The 14,011-nt window shown below is 39.8% G+C and overlaps 1 protein-coding gene across 1 annotated transcript in view; it reads right to left on the bottom strand.

Moving 5' to 3' along the window:
- TMPRSS6 (transmembrane serine protease 6) overlaps positions 1-7,372 on the bottom strand; it is a 30,733-nt gene extending 23,361 nt beyond the window's left edge. The window contains exons 1-5 of the mRNA XM_026695805.2: positions 7,320-7,372; positions 4,598-4,757; positions 4,033-4,175; positions 3,613-3,680; positions 2,880-3,064 (exon numbers count right to left, since the gene is read on the bottom strand). Coding sequence (XP_026551590.1) covers positions 2,880-3,064; positions 3,613-3,680; positions 4,033-4,175; positions 4,598-4,751 — 550 coding nt within the window. The 5' untranslated portion in view covers positions 4,752-4,757; positions 7,320-7,372. The remainder of the gene's footprint in view (positions 1-2,879; positions 3,065-3,612; positions 3,681-4,032; positions 4,176-4,597; positions 4,758-7,319) is intronic.
- Positions 7,373-14,011: the final 6,639 nt, after the last annotated feature.

Below are 14,011 nucleotides of genomic sequence, written 5' to 3'. Positions count from 1 at the left end.
TATCTACCATTGCCTGAACTGTCTGTTGCCCCCAAGGTTAGGGACAGACCCATTAACAGAATGCTAGTCATGCAACTTCCAGTCAGTGGTTTATCCACCTTGATGTTTGCCAGTATCTACTGCTGAGTTTATGGGAATAAAGCAAGCAGTTATATTGACCCATCACAGTACTGGTACATCTCAAGGTAGAGTTTTTTCTGCAGGCTTGAATAGCCACAGCCAGAGCTAATGATACAAACATCATCATCATCATCATTATGATCATATCAGCAGTGGGATCCTACCTGTTCCACTACAGGTTTGGTGATCATGCATGCACGCAGCTTTCCACACACCAGCTGAGGCCTGCAGCGCCAGTCAGCTGAGAGGATAAAGAAGAGAAAAGCATAGGGGTGGGTGGGAGGACTGATCCTGAACTTTTCTCTTCTTTATCCTCTCAGCTGATCCTTGGAGGCTTTTTTACTACCAGGTCGGTAGAACCAGTCCAAACCGGTAGCTTACCACCACTGAATCTCATACATATACATATACATATGCATATACATATACATATACATATGTATGGTATTCAGCTCTGTTCGGATATTTTCCCACGTCATTGTAGTTGTGCTTTTAAAGTTGTAGCAACGTTTCGGCAGAATCTCATCTGCCATCATCAGGCTTCTGTATATACATACACACACACATACACACACACACACACACATATATATAAACAAATTGATTACATCCCACTTGATTTCTGAAACCTTTCTGTCCAATGTGCTGATTTTGACTCAAGATATGCATTTTCATGAATTTCCAGCAATCCTTTGATTTATACTGTAATGCTGAAACGATATATGGGAAGCACTGCCTGTTAAAATATGGAAGCATTCACCTCTGAATTAAATTCTGCCCCCTCCTCTCCCAATTTACATACAAAATCTCTGCCAGGCATGCTAGCCAGCCTTAGAGTACCTAGGGAGGCAGTGTCAGAGGATAAAAGTGGCTAAAGCATTACAAGTTGTAATTAATGCTACCAAATTCCTTTTGGGGGGGGGGGGGCAGGAAGAAAGAAGCATTGAAGGATAGATTGAAGAAGCATCTTGACACTCACTAAAAAATGTATTGATAAACACATTTATCAAATGCATTGATAAATCACTACAGGGAGCAAAAGCTATCTGTAGAACTTAAGAGGATGTAACACTGAAGCAAAAGGGTGAAAAAAATATAGAAAGAAAATGGTTTAGGTAAGTAAAGCAAAAATACTTTCCATTAGTCTTTAATATCAGCTATTTTGAGAAGGGAAACCAAGCAAGAGGCAATTAAGGAGGTCCCTGGTTGCTTAGCATGAATAAAAAGGGAGACAAAATAACCATAACGATAACATTTTAGAAAGAATATTAACCATTTGTTCACTTTTTCTGAGCCTTCAGATATAATGCTGCTAGATTTCTGTGTTGGTATAAAAAGTTAGAGGAATAATAGAGTTACTTTAATGCAATCGTCAGCCTTGCACAAGCCTCCTTGCAAAATAAATATGTGACAAACATTGAAAGCAGATCTGGAGATAAGGACCAACTCTCTAGTTCTGAGTAAAAAAGGGAAGGCTTTCCTCACTCTTTTAGAACACTGCAGATCATCTGGGAAGTCCAGCATGGAGATCAAGTGCCCCATTTTCAATCTCCTTCTCTTTCACTCTCATTATTCAATTTCTTTCTGTATGCAAAGCAGCAAGGGAGATGAGAGTGCTGCAGAAATGCCCACTCATGGAGTGTGAGGTTCTACTCGGTTATGAAATGTCCACAGACTTGTGCAAATACCTTGAATTTTAATATGCAATCATTTCTCCTGGGCTTTTCATGCTGCAATTCAGACTAAAGAATGTGAGGTAAATAACACTTCCATTTGCTATTATTATTAAGGGAGCTCTTTCCCTACAAAATTGTTGAAGTATTTCTCCCTCAGAAGACATTCTGGAAAAAAATGTCTTACTATTACCTTAGTAAGATTTATCACCTATTACTTTGGTGATAAATCTGATGCAGGATCTTGTGAGGCTATTGATGTTCAACTCTAGTTTGCACAGAGGCGTTAATACCTGAAATATAAAAGTTTTCAGCTGCTCTTTAGGTAAAAAGCAAGTGTCTTTGCACCTCACAAGTGATAAAGATCTTATCATCTCTTCCTGGATGAAAAGACACTTCCATTATCAATGTAGCACTCTAACCAATTTATTGACCTACAATCCACCCCTGGAAGTTTTTCAAATTCTTTTCTCTTTTGAAAACTTTCTACTTATTTTGGAAGTAATACAAACAAATTGAAAAGGCCTAGACCCTAGGTCTAGATCCAGCTCTCTTCATCTTCAAACAGTACTAGTAGAAAGCAACAATGCTACTCATTTGATGATACCATATAGGGATCCATATAAGGAAATTCAAAGAATTGGAAATAATGATGCCTTTTCAAAGAGATAACCCTTGTTATAAAAGAAAGGAAACCTGTAGTGCTTTCTCACTTATTCCAATAGCTCAAAAGGGCCAAAATGTTGAAATAGTCAGACAACCAGATAAATATAAAATACGTAGAAGATTTATCTACTTACTTCAATGGGATGTTCAGTTGGATCAGGCTCCTATGTATACCTTTTAGCATGTTTAATCTAGTTACAATTATTTTGGTTTAAAAATATTTTTTCAATGCTCTTGAAGATTAATTGCTCTTGAAGATTATTTCTTCTATATTGGCAATACAGTAGATATATTGATATATGATCCCAATCTACAGGATGTCATTGCACTCCCCTCCCCCCAGTATAAAGAGATCTGAATTTCAAATTTGGAAACTGCTTTCTTGGAAATATTAAGGGAAGATATATAGTTAGTACCTACCCAATAAAATTAAAGATTCTGGATCAATTTTGTATTCATTCTGATAAGAGATGAACCCTGTTCTGTTGAAGCTGGTAAGAAGTTCACTATAGAGTGTGTCTTTTACTTCTTCCACTGCTACCTCCACATGCCGATCTTTTGGGACTTGAAGGGCGAGCCAGAAGAAACATGTCAAAGACCCTTCTCTATTAGAAAAACAATTTTTACATTTATCACATCTTTTCTAGTTTTCTAGAAATATCATGAAACAATGATAACTAAGTTAGGACGCTAGAATATTTCCAATCATCACAGGAGATAACTCAATCCAATTATCCAATTCCATAATAAAAATATATCCAAAATTGTTTAATGTTTATATTGCAACATCTAAGGCAGATATAAGCAGGTGTCAGACTAGCAAATCCCAGTGAGAGGGAGGGCAGGAAGCAGTTGCTAGAAAAATCATCATTAAAAGGCCAGATGCAAAACTATAATTCAGATGAGATAGAAGAGATTTCTTTGGGTGAAAATAATACTTTCCTGCATCCCATGAAGCACAGACCAGAATAACTTATATATACAAGTGTAAATTCACAAATATCCTATTGTTATGGAGCAGTAAGTCCATACAAAGTCTAAAACCAGGTTGCATAGATGCACACCAGAGCATCTATAAAGCAGTTAGATAAGGTTCTACTTCTGGCCATCCATGTTCTATGAACTCTCAAAAAACTAATAATGCTTCACTTACCCAAAGGCATAGACAGCACTGGAGTTGTAGAAAGAGGCCAAGTTAGTGGCATGAATTAGTTCTTTTAACTGTAAAGGAGATTGTTAAATCATCAGCTGAGGTACCGGTATGTTTCTCTTAACAATGCATGTCACCTCTCATTTAGTGTATGAAACTAAGTCATCAAGCTTTAATGAAGATTACCATATATGTAAATTATATATGTTTCAATTATTTTTATCCACAACCAGGTACAAAACACATTAGCAATATCTGAGTAGATGAAAATGATAATAGGAGAGAGATATGGACATATTTAATTTTGCATGTTATATTGCTACGAAACTATTGAGGCAGATCCAATAAAAAAGCTGTCGAGGTTTATGCTCATATCCATTAAACCACATAGTCAAATATGCTATTTTACTCATGAAATCCCACCATCTTCTGTATCTTTGATCTCTCTGTCCAGAAAGCTCTGGATTCCATTCTCCCATGATCCTGGGAATACTGCCGATTGATGATCCTCAAGCTGCCAGAGTAGAAATGCAGATGTGCAGAATTCAGATACCATGGTCTGTAGTCTGCCACAAAGAGATATGGATGCTAATTATTTCTAGGTCATGGAAGATTACAAACATTGCCATTAGATCATAGGCCCAAAGTAACTAGAAATCTAGGCAAAAATCTTGTTGTGTTTGTAGTGTAATAATTCCTTGCCTTAAGTGTGCTACCTGGCAATCTTAGAAAATGCTAGATCAACTATATTGGACTTAAATGGAAAATAAGATCTACACACACACACATTATGTCAAAATAATCTTTGTACTTTATTTTTGTACCCCTTGACCATAGATGAACTAAATAGTCATTTGATGTGGCCATTAGGCAGGTCACATGCAGCTATACTGACTCTTCTCCCTGCAAAGATTTCCCTGAGCACTTTCTCTCCTTGACCCCCAATATTGGATCAGGAATACAAAGAATGATGTGTTGCATTTGTTACCTAAGAAATACCAAGTTATTGCTCCAGCTCCTCCCAACAGCACCAAGAGTATCAAAAGTGGGATGCAGCGTTGGCAGATAATTGCTTTATTCTTCTGTCTGTTTTGTGGTGGTGATTCCACTGGATCTTCCTCCTGTTCTTCTCCCTCAGTCATGGTTACCTTACCAAACAGCAAAGCAAGAATTAGGATCCACGATTTATATTTATGTTCTCCAAATATGTGAGATTCCCACCTAAATACTTCTGGGGCACATTTATAGATAAGGAAAAATTGAAGCAAGCATGATTTCAAGAATGTTGAAGTATTACTTTCTTATGCTTAGGGGTACATTGAGTCTGCAAGGAATAAAAGGAGTAGGGGACGACAAAATGCTGTCTTTCTCAATTCAGTAAACAGCAGCTAACTGGCATGTCACTGAATTTTATTTCAGTACTATATATATGCTAGCATCTGACGCTACATCTGAAGGCTGCAGGCTACTTCAAGGATCAAAGCAAGGACCATAAATACCCAGAGCAATATCTTAACTGCTCCTCCCCCCTGGAGTGACCTACTGAAATTCAATATTGAAAGGCTGAAATTCATTGTAAATTTATCTGAGAATAAGCCACAGTAAACATATGGACATCTTTTAGTGTAAATGTACATTGGATCAGATCACACGTCAGCATATAAGCCGTTCCTTTGCATAGTTTCGTGGTCATTTGATTATATACATATTGATGATAGGATAAAAAATTAAGTAGCGAGGCATGGAATTCAATATTAGCCCTGCAAGGAGAACAGAAAAAAGCTCACTACATTATGACAATGCCCAGAAGGGAAATATTACTAATCAAAGTGATTTCATAAATTTACCATAAATACAGGTAGACTTGACTTACAACAGTTCACTTAATGACCATTTGAAGTTACAATGGCACTGAAAAAAGTGACTTAGGACCACTTTTCACACTTATGACCCTTGAAGCATCCCCATGATCAAAATTCAGATGTTTGGCAACTGACTCATATTTATGACGGTTGCACTGTCCCAGGGTTATATGATCACCTTTTGTAACCTTCTGACAAGCAAAATCAATGCGGAAGCCAGATTCACTTAACAACCGTGTGACTAAATACCTGCAGTGATTCACTTCATAACTGTGGCAAGAAAGGTTGTAAAATTGGAGCAAAATTCACTTAATAAATGTCTCACTTAGCAAGAGAAATTTTGGGCTCAATTGTGATTGTAAGTCGAGGATTACCTGTATATATCAGGGGATGCACTTCTGACAATGCTTATACTTGACCCGAAATAAATTAAACAAACTTATGCCTCCCTTTGTTTTCCTTTTGGTATAGTGTGTGTGTGTGTGTGTGTGTGTGTGAAAAAGAGAAAGATTAAATTGTCCTCTTGAAATATTTATTACATGCTCTTCCTTTGTGCCTTTTCTTGTCACAGAAAGTTTAATATTATATAGCAGTCCCATTGTGAAAATAGCAACTGAACAAAAATTTGAAGAGTATAAAACCAGTCCATGTCTTCTAAGTGTGCTAATTTCAAAGACTACAACTTCCAGAATTCCCAATCAATACAGCTGATGCTGCAAACTGTAATCTCAACATGTGGAGGGCATCAAGTTTGGGAAAGCTTCTTGAGATGAGGCTGTATCAGTTCTTCAAAAGCAGTTATTCTGGGCAATTAAAACTGATCTTGGGATAAGTTACTGCTACATGGTTGGCTAATTCCAGAAGTATAATTGGGCTTCAAGCTTTCCCTTTATCCAGGTTTCTTTTCTTTTTTTTTGCTTTCCATAACAAAATCTAAAATGTTAGGCTCAGCAAAGACATTCTCATGATCCAAACGTGGAAGTGACAGAGTTTCTCGACCATATCACCACCAGAATTAAGGCAGGAAAAAGTCTACTGGTCATTATCTCCTTATATAGGGATACACAAGCATCTACTGTACATTCAGTAATCCATCCACTTATACCTTGCCAAAAACCAGTTTGGGAGAGATCTCCACTGACATCTCAGCTGCCAATCAGAAAGGCCAATACTAGCGTAGATAAATCAATACTCTGACCCAATATTAGGTAGCTCCTCATGTTCTTCTATATTATTAATGGTGGGGTTGTTTATGCACCCATATTTAGGAGTTTTCCTCATTGGTTCCCTTCAAAAATTGAACGTATCTCAGCCTTCCTCCCCTCAGCAAAGTTCGGGGCCTCTTCCTTCCCTCACCACATATTTTATTAAATAGACAGTAATTATCTGGAGAGAAAAGTTGGCATCTTAAGGTCCACAAGCCCCATGCCCCCTCCCGGTTCCTCTCCCCAAACTGCCTCAACCATGCTGTCTTCTGCAAGCGGCCTAGGGAAACAGGACTCCCACCTGCTCTGTCCTCCCCCCTCGCTTACAGTTTACTTCCCACCTTTATAGCCTCTGCAGTCCAGATTGCAGATCAATAGTTTGCTTTTCCTATTAATGCACAAAAATACACAGTATTTTCTTTTTGGTAGAACTATAACAAAATGTGTAAAAGAAAATAATTTGGGCTTTGCGTAATTGCTAATTCCTACCAACAACTAACAGCTAATCTTTTCCTTCCTTCCTTCCTTCCTTCCTTTCCTCCCTCCCTCCCCCCCTCCCTCAATTGTATAAATACCCACTCACACCCACATTCACATACAACTCTCCCTCCCCACTGGTGTAAACATAAAATTATGGTCTTACCTTATTTGAAGCTTTCTCTGGTATTGTTCACCTGATACAGGCTCATCCAAAATGAGGCACACACAAAGCCATGTGTAAACACCGGTGAGATTTAATATTTACTCAGACCCAAGGTCTTCACTGAGATGAGTTGTCCAATCCTCTGTCCTGCTTTTTTGGCCTTTGCCCTATGCTCCATGGAAAGCAGAGCCGGTCTTGGGAATTGTCTATCACATGGCTGTCGGCCAAAAGTTCTGTGTCACTTAACAGCTATGCTGGTTTAACAGGTTTGTCGAAGACAACAGCACCACCATACCTGTTTGATATAGTTAATTCCTGAGAAAATTGTAGTAATTTTCAGTACCAAGTGACCTGATACCTCTCCAAACAGCAAAACAGAGAACTAGAAAACTTAATGGCCCTCAAGAGCTCAGAAGTAGTTAGTGAAAGATTAAATAGATATTGCAACTGAGAGGATAATGCTCCTACCTCTCCCTCCCTCTGGACCCTGCTCTAGAAGCTGTTACCTAGTTGCCCAGCAACTGTTCCCTGTCTTAGTTACACCCCTTGGCTTCCAGCATTGGTAGAAAATAATAAATAAAGCCAAAATTCTTGATTTTAAGGAAATGTGGAGTTGAGTGAAATCAACATGTTGTGAACTTCAAAGCAAATAGAGTTTAATAAACTCAGAGAAATGCTAAGTAAGACTCCAAAACTGGACACTGGGGAAGTGAGCTTAAAGGTGGTTGAGAGATTCTAAAGCAAAGAAATACCCAAAGCACAATTACAAATGATTCCATTGACAGAAAAAACCCTCAAAGACAGCAGCAACAGAAACCAGTGTGTCTGCATAAAAAGCTTAGTGAAGTTTCAAAGAATAAGAAGGACACAAATAGAAAATAGAAAAAGGGAGACATCACCAAAGAAGGATTCTGTAGAGAAAAGTGAATGTGTAAGGTATAATTTTGACAAAAAAGGGTAAAAACAAAGTTGGTTTTTATTTGTATGTTTTTTTACTCTATTGTTGGCTACTCGCTATAGCAAGGTGGATGGACATATGAAAATATGAAACAAATAAAAAGTCCTTTTTAGATATATTTAAAACTAAATAAAAAGAATCAGTACTCCAGCTGTTCAATGCAATCAAGTGCTAATAAGAAAAGAAGACAGAACTCTTAAACTCCTTTTAAAAAAACAATATTATGAAGATGGTGATTTTGTAAGCTGGTCTAAGAAGCAGCCAGCCACCAATATAAGAGAATTTGGAAGCAACATTTAATGCCTTTCCCTTCTTTTTCCCTTTCCTCCCCTTTCCTCTCCCTTTCCTCTCTCTTCCCTTCCCTTCCCCTTTCCCCTTCCCTTCTAACTAAACTAAAACTAACACTGGTTTCACATTGCTCTTTAACATTATCTCTGGATCATCTGAAATGTCTGCTGACTGTTCCTTCTAAGCCATTGCCAGATGGGCAATGCAAATCCTCCAATAGTTACTGAATTCCACACATGCCTTATCAATGGCTAAAACAGTGAGTAAAGTTACAATAATATGTGGATGGCCACAGGATCTAATGCTTATCTTAAAAGATCTAAAAGATTTAAAGTCAAGTCAGATATGCAGCCTTGTGATTATCTTTGACTCATTTGAAAATCGTGTTAGGTTCCTTATTACAGTGTTAACATTTTATCTCACAGAAATCTGAGGCATGAAGTTTCTCCCATTTCTAAATCTGTCCCGAGGAGAAATTTCACAAACAATTATAAAATAAATAAATAAATAAATAAATAAATAAATAATAATAATAATAATAATAATAATAATAGGTAAAGGTTTCCCTGTCCAGTTGTGTCTGACAGTGGCTCTGTTTAAGATGGCTCATGCCCTGGTAGATAAGGAAGGGCAGGAATACCTGTTGACAGACATCTTTGCCAAACATTCTACCAATGAAATCACTCGTGTTGCTCTGGTTTGGATTCCACCTGGACAGATTTTGCTGACTAGTGCAACATCTTGAAAAGTCATCTGGATTTTACTTGCAGTGCTGATCTTCAAAACAGTGGGACTCTGTAGAATGCAGAATCCATGGTCTGGATCCTGGACCAATTGGATCCTTTGGGTAACTAGAAAGGACATGTGTGGCTTTATTTGGGAGGTGTTAAGTGCTTCTTTGAGAGACAAAAATGTACTGTTTGCCTTGAAGGAAGCAACAGACCACACTGTATTGCAGAATCTGTAAATAAGAAAAGAAAACTGAAAGGCTGTGTGGCCCTGCCTCTTTAAATCATCTCCCTCAAAAACACGTACATATTCTGCCACAGTGTTGGAAGTCCTGTTGTCAGATACCTGCCAAGTCAGGTATACAGTATCTGCTAACACTTTTATTGTGCCCCTGCTGTTCTTCCTGGATTTGTCTGTCCATTCTCTTGTTTGCACATCTTTTCTCTAAGGGAGGCAAGAAACAAAACAGCAGCTCCTCCTCTTTTAGTGCTTACTCATTTAAAGACTGCACTGCTTGGATTTCATTTTAGCCCACGCTATTGCTTTGATAAAGATTTGATCATACAGAGGTAGAAAACCTGCAGTACCTTTTAATGCACTTATTGATTTATTTGGAAATTTATATTGCTGCCTCCATGGTGACTTAAGGCGGCTTACAAGAATATCATATATATATAAAAACAATAAAACTAATAAAGAAAATCAATAATAAATGAAATAATGAAATCATCAATGAAATAACACTCTACCCCGCCACCCTGCCCCAGCAACAACATATCACATGCACCATTTAATGGGCTCCATCCTGCTCTGTGTTTCCAGGCCCGCTGGCAGAACCAGGTCTTCAGAGCCTTCCGGAAGAGCGTTAGAGTGGGAGCCATTCTAATCTCTGGGGGAATGATGCTCCAGAGAGAGGGAGCCACCACGGAGAAGGACCTTCTTCTGAGTCCCACCATCTGTATCTCTCTAGGGGATGGGACCTACAACATTCCTTGCTTCCTTCCTCTACTTTTATATAATAGTTTCTGAGAATTGATGTTAAACTTTTCCTTCAATCCAAGTCTTAATGTCAACTAAATGTAGTCAAATAGTCTTTTCTTTTCTCCCAGATTTTAGATTTTAGATTTCTCCTGGATATTTAGATCACAAATTTGTTTGGGTAAAGAACTTTTCTCATATGCAGTATGCTAGGCTTAATGTAGGTATATTGATAAATAACATTTCGTTCATTCTACTAATCATGTGGCAAATTAGAAATTGGCTGCATATTTAGATTCTTATTATGTAAAATGCATCAGATGGGAATGTGTTTATTGAGTGTGAATGTTAATGGGAAGAACAATTACAACAAGCAAGAGAGCTTGCTGTGATTAGAAAACAGGAAAGCAGGAAATATCAAGTCATTTCAATGCTGTAACCTCTGTGTTGTTGCAATTGGCAAGCAGTTTTCAAATTACTATTGTGCTTGTAACATTAACCTCATTTTTTTTTCAGAGATTCTTTGTTCTGAGAAAAGCAGAAAATATACATAAACAAGTTGTTGATTGACAAAATATGATGAAGCGAAGAAGCCCCCACCACCTTCATCCACATAGTACGGTAGCCTGTTTTGTACACTATGGAAAAAAAATCAGGAATTGATGATCAGATCCTAATGAAAGATTCCTCCAGTTTAAATTAAAAAGTTTTACTCTCAGTTTACCAGGATCTTGGGTCAGCCAAACACTGAGTGGTGTATTATGGATTCCACTCCAAAATGGTTGTTTGGAGGCAGAACAAAAGCTCCATTTGAATCATTTAAAGTTGTCATTATATTAAACTTAACTATACTTAGCCTGTTTATAATCTAGCCTAGTACTTAAAATTTCCCCTTTAGACACATTCAAAATATCACTTACATCAAAATCTCTTAAAGAGATAGCCAGGACTTTGGGGGGGTGGGGGGGGTGGGCACATGAAATCTTGGAAACTTCTGATTGTGTACTGTTGATGTAGAAGATTAGATAAATGGCCTTGATTCATCATGAACTAGAAGAATGGGCACAATGGAAAGTATGCTAATGATGTGTTACAATTTATTCTCTTTCATTGTGCTATTATTAAAAGTACCACCACACTGCATGACTATGGCAGTTCTATTGTTGCTTCAAAGACGGAGGAAGACTGACAAACCTTGACAGAATTTGTATTTGAAATTGGTTTTAGTTTTAGGCACAGGTGCAGATCTCCCTGTTTAAATGAGCTGATCCACCCATCTCCTTAGCTAATGACTTGATGTTTTCTTCAAACAAGGGATACAATGAAGATAATTATCAGATTTTTCACATGGGAACTGGGTTATGTTGCTCCACGAGAATTATTGTTAATCAAATGAAAGATGGATCATTTGTCTAATCAAACAAAGATTTCAATATCCCAACTGCAAATACTTTAAAACAAAACAAAACTGTGAAACATTTCCCTCTATTCACTTCACAAGGAATAAAAAAGAACATTTAATACGTTTATGAATATTGAAAATATATAATTAAAGACCCCACTTTTCTCATGTGAAAAAACTCAAGTTAGCTAATTGCATGAAATGCAAAATAATTAAAACAGTAGTAATAATACATTTCTGAGAAAGTCCTGCAAAAAAAATAATTCAGCTCATTTTTGTCTCTCCCCACCCCACTTCATTACAATGTTGCATTTAATTTTTTAATTTTGAAGAACAGATTCATCCTGTACAGAGGGGGGGATTCAAATTTTGTAACAACCCGTTCTGTAGGCATGGCTTAATTTGTGGGTGTGGCTTGGTGGTCATGTGACAGGATGGGCGTGGCCTGGTGGCCATGTGACTGGCAAACCAAATATAAATGGTCCTCACTTAATGGCCGGTTGCTTAGCAAGTGTTCTAATTTAGGACTGATCTCCCAAGAGCTACTTGACCTGTTTTTGGAGTTTTGACAGCCATGCACACACCCCCACACACCCACACACACTTACTTCTAACCCTGCAATTCTTTGATTCTGTAAGGATCTCCTACTGGAGCAGGGGGTTGGACTAGATGACCTCCGAGTTCCCTTGCAGGCCAGCCTAGATTGCTGTGCTGCTTCAAAAAGTCTTCTTTCTCCCTCCCTCCTTCCATGCATTTATCTATCCATTCATATATCTCATTCACTTTCTCCTCTCTCCCTTCCTTCCTTCCTTTCTTTTTCTTTCTGTCCCTTTCATCCACCCTTTCTTCCTTTCACTTCCTTTCTCTCTCCCTTTTTTCTTTCTTTCCCCTTTCTCTTTCTTCTCTTTCTTGTCTCTTCCTTCTCTCTTTCTCTCTCACTCTTTCTTTCTCTCTCTCCCCATCTCTCTTTCCCTCTCTGTCTCTTTCTCTCTCTCTCTTTCTCTCTCTCTCTCTGTCCCTTCCATTATTCCTTCCCTCTCTCCTTCTAAAGCTAGCAGACCCACCTGAAACACACACACACACACACACAGAGACACACACAGACATACACACTTCCAACACTGCTTGTTAACTTATGTTCTTCCTGTCCAGTCTCCTAGAGTCCCAGGGACTGGGTGTGATTGTCTGTTCGCACCCGGTCCCACATTGCCCGGAAAACCTGGTAGGCAAAGCTTCCGGGTCCAACAAAGGGCCCAGGGGTGAGACTTCCTTCCTTCCCACAAGCGCCCACCCCGCCAGCATCCCAACTGAAGGTAAGTGAAAACTTACCTTCCTCCTGTGGCTCATGGCAGAGGGAAAGCTGAGCCAGCCAGGGCAGAGTCATCACCATTTGGCTGCCCGCCAGCCCACATCTCGTTCCCTGCTCGGATTCTCCGCAGCTGTCAAGGCTCATGGCTGCCGGGGTGTGTGTGCAAGAGGCAACCAGGAAGCACGGGTCCACCTGCATTACCCTCTGCCAGCCGCCCCTCTCTCACCTGGCCAAGCATTTTAGCCGAGTTTGGGCCTCCAAGGAAGATCTACTCTCGCGAGGCCTGACTTTTTCATAAATACAGGCTGCATTCAGCCAAAGCGCACAGGCTGGCGGGTGGCAGAGGGAAGGGGCGGCAGGCAAAGGGGCTCCCTGGTTGACCACCCCCACCTCTAGCAGACAAGGCCAAGCAGATGTGGAGAATCCAGTTGGGGAGGTGAAATGAAGGCTGGTGGGGACCCGAGCGGTGACGGGTCAGCCCTGGCTTGCCTTCCTCTCTTCCACCAGCAAGCCAGGTAAGCTGGAGGCTATAGATGGTTGGGGGGAAACCTTGCTAGGCTGCAAGAGCTGCATGGGTGGCCCTGGTGGCTAAGTAAGCCAGACAGGGATAGTGGGTAGCTAGCTAGGCCATGAGCACTGAGGGTGGTGGCGAAATGGTGGTGATGGCCTAGGCCAGCCTGGAAGTCGGGACTCAACTGGGGCTGGCGGCAGCAGCAGCAGGTAGGCAACTAGGGCTTTCAGAGCCTCACTCACCTAGGGAGATCATGGTGGAAGGCAGACAGAGATGGCTGGCGGATGGGCAAAGGCAGACTGCAGGCAGCGATGGCGCATGGCCGAAATAAGGAGGGGCAGGGTGGCGGGTTTAGAATGCAGTCAGCTTGTCACGCATGTGTGCAATGTTGCGCATGCACGATAAGGACTGACTGGGCAGGGAGCAGAGAAGTGGGTGGACAGGGGTGGGACCAGCCAGGGGGCCATTTCATTGGTTCTCCAAACTACCGGGAAGTGTAACAACCGGTTCTATGGA

The sequence above is a fragment of the Pseudonaja textilis genome, chromosome 5 (genome assembly GCF_049901715.1).
Source record: "Pseudonaja textilis isolate UNSWEBS1 chromosome 5, rPseTex1.2, whole genome shotgun sequence".
In the NCBI taxonomy this organism is placed as follows: Eukaryota; Metazoa; Chordata; class Lepidosauria; order Squamata; family Elapidae; genus Pseudonaja; species Pseudonaja textilis.
Note: the sequence above shows the minus strand (reverse complement) of the source record. Positions and strands in the feature narration are given on the sequence as shown.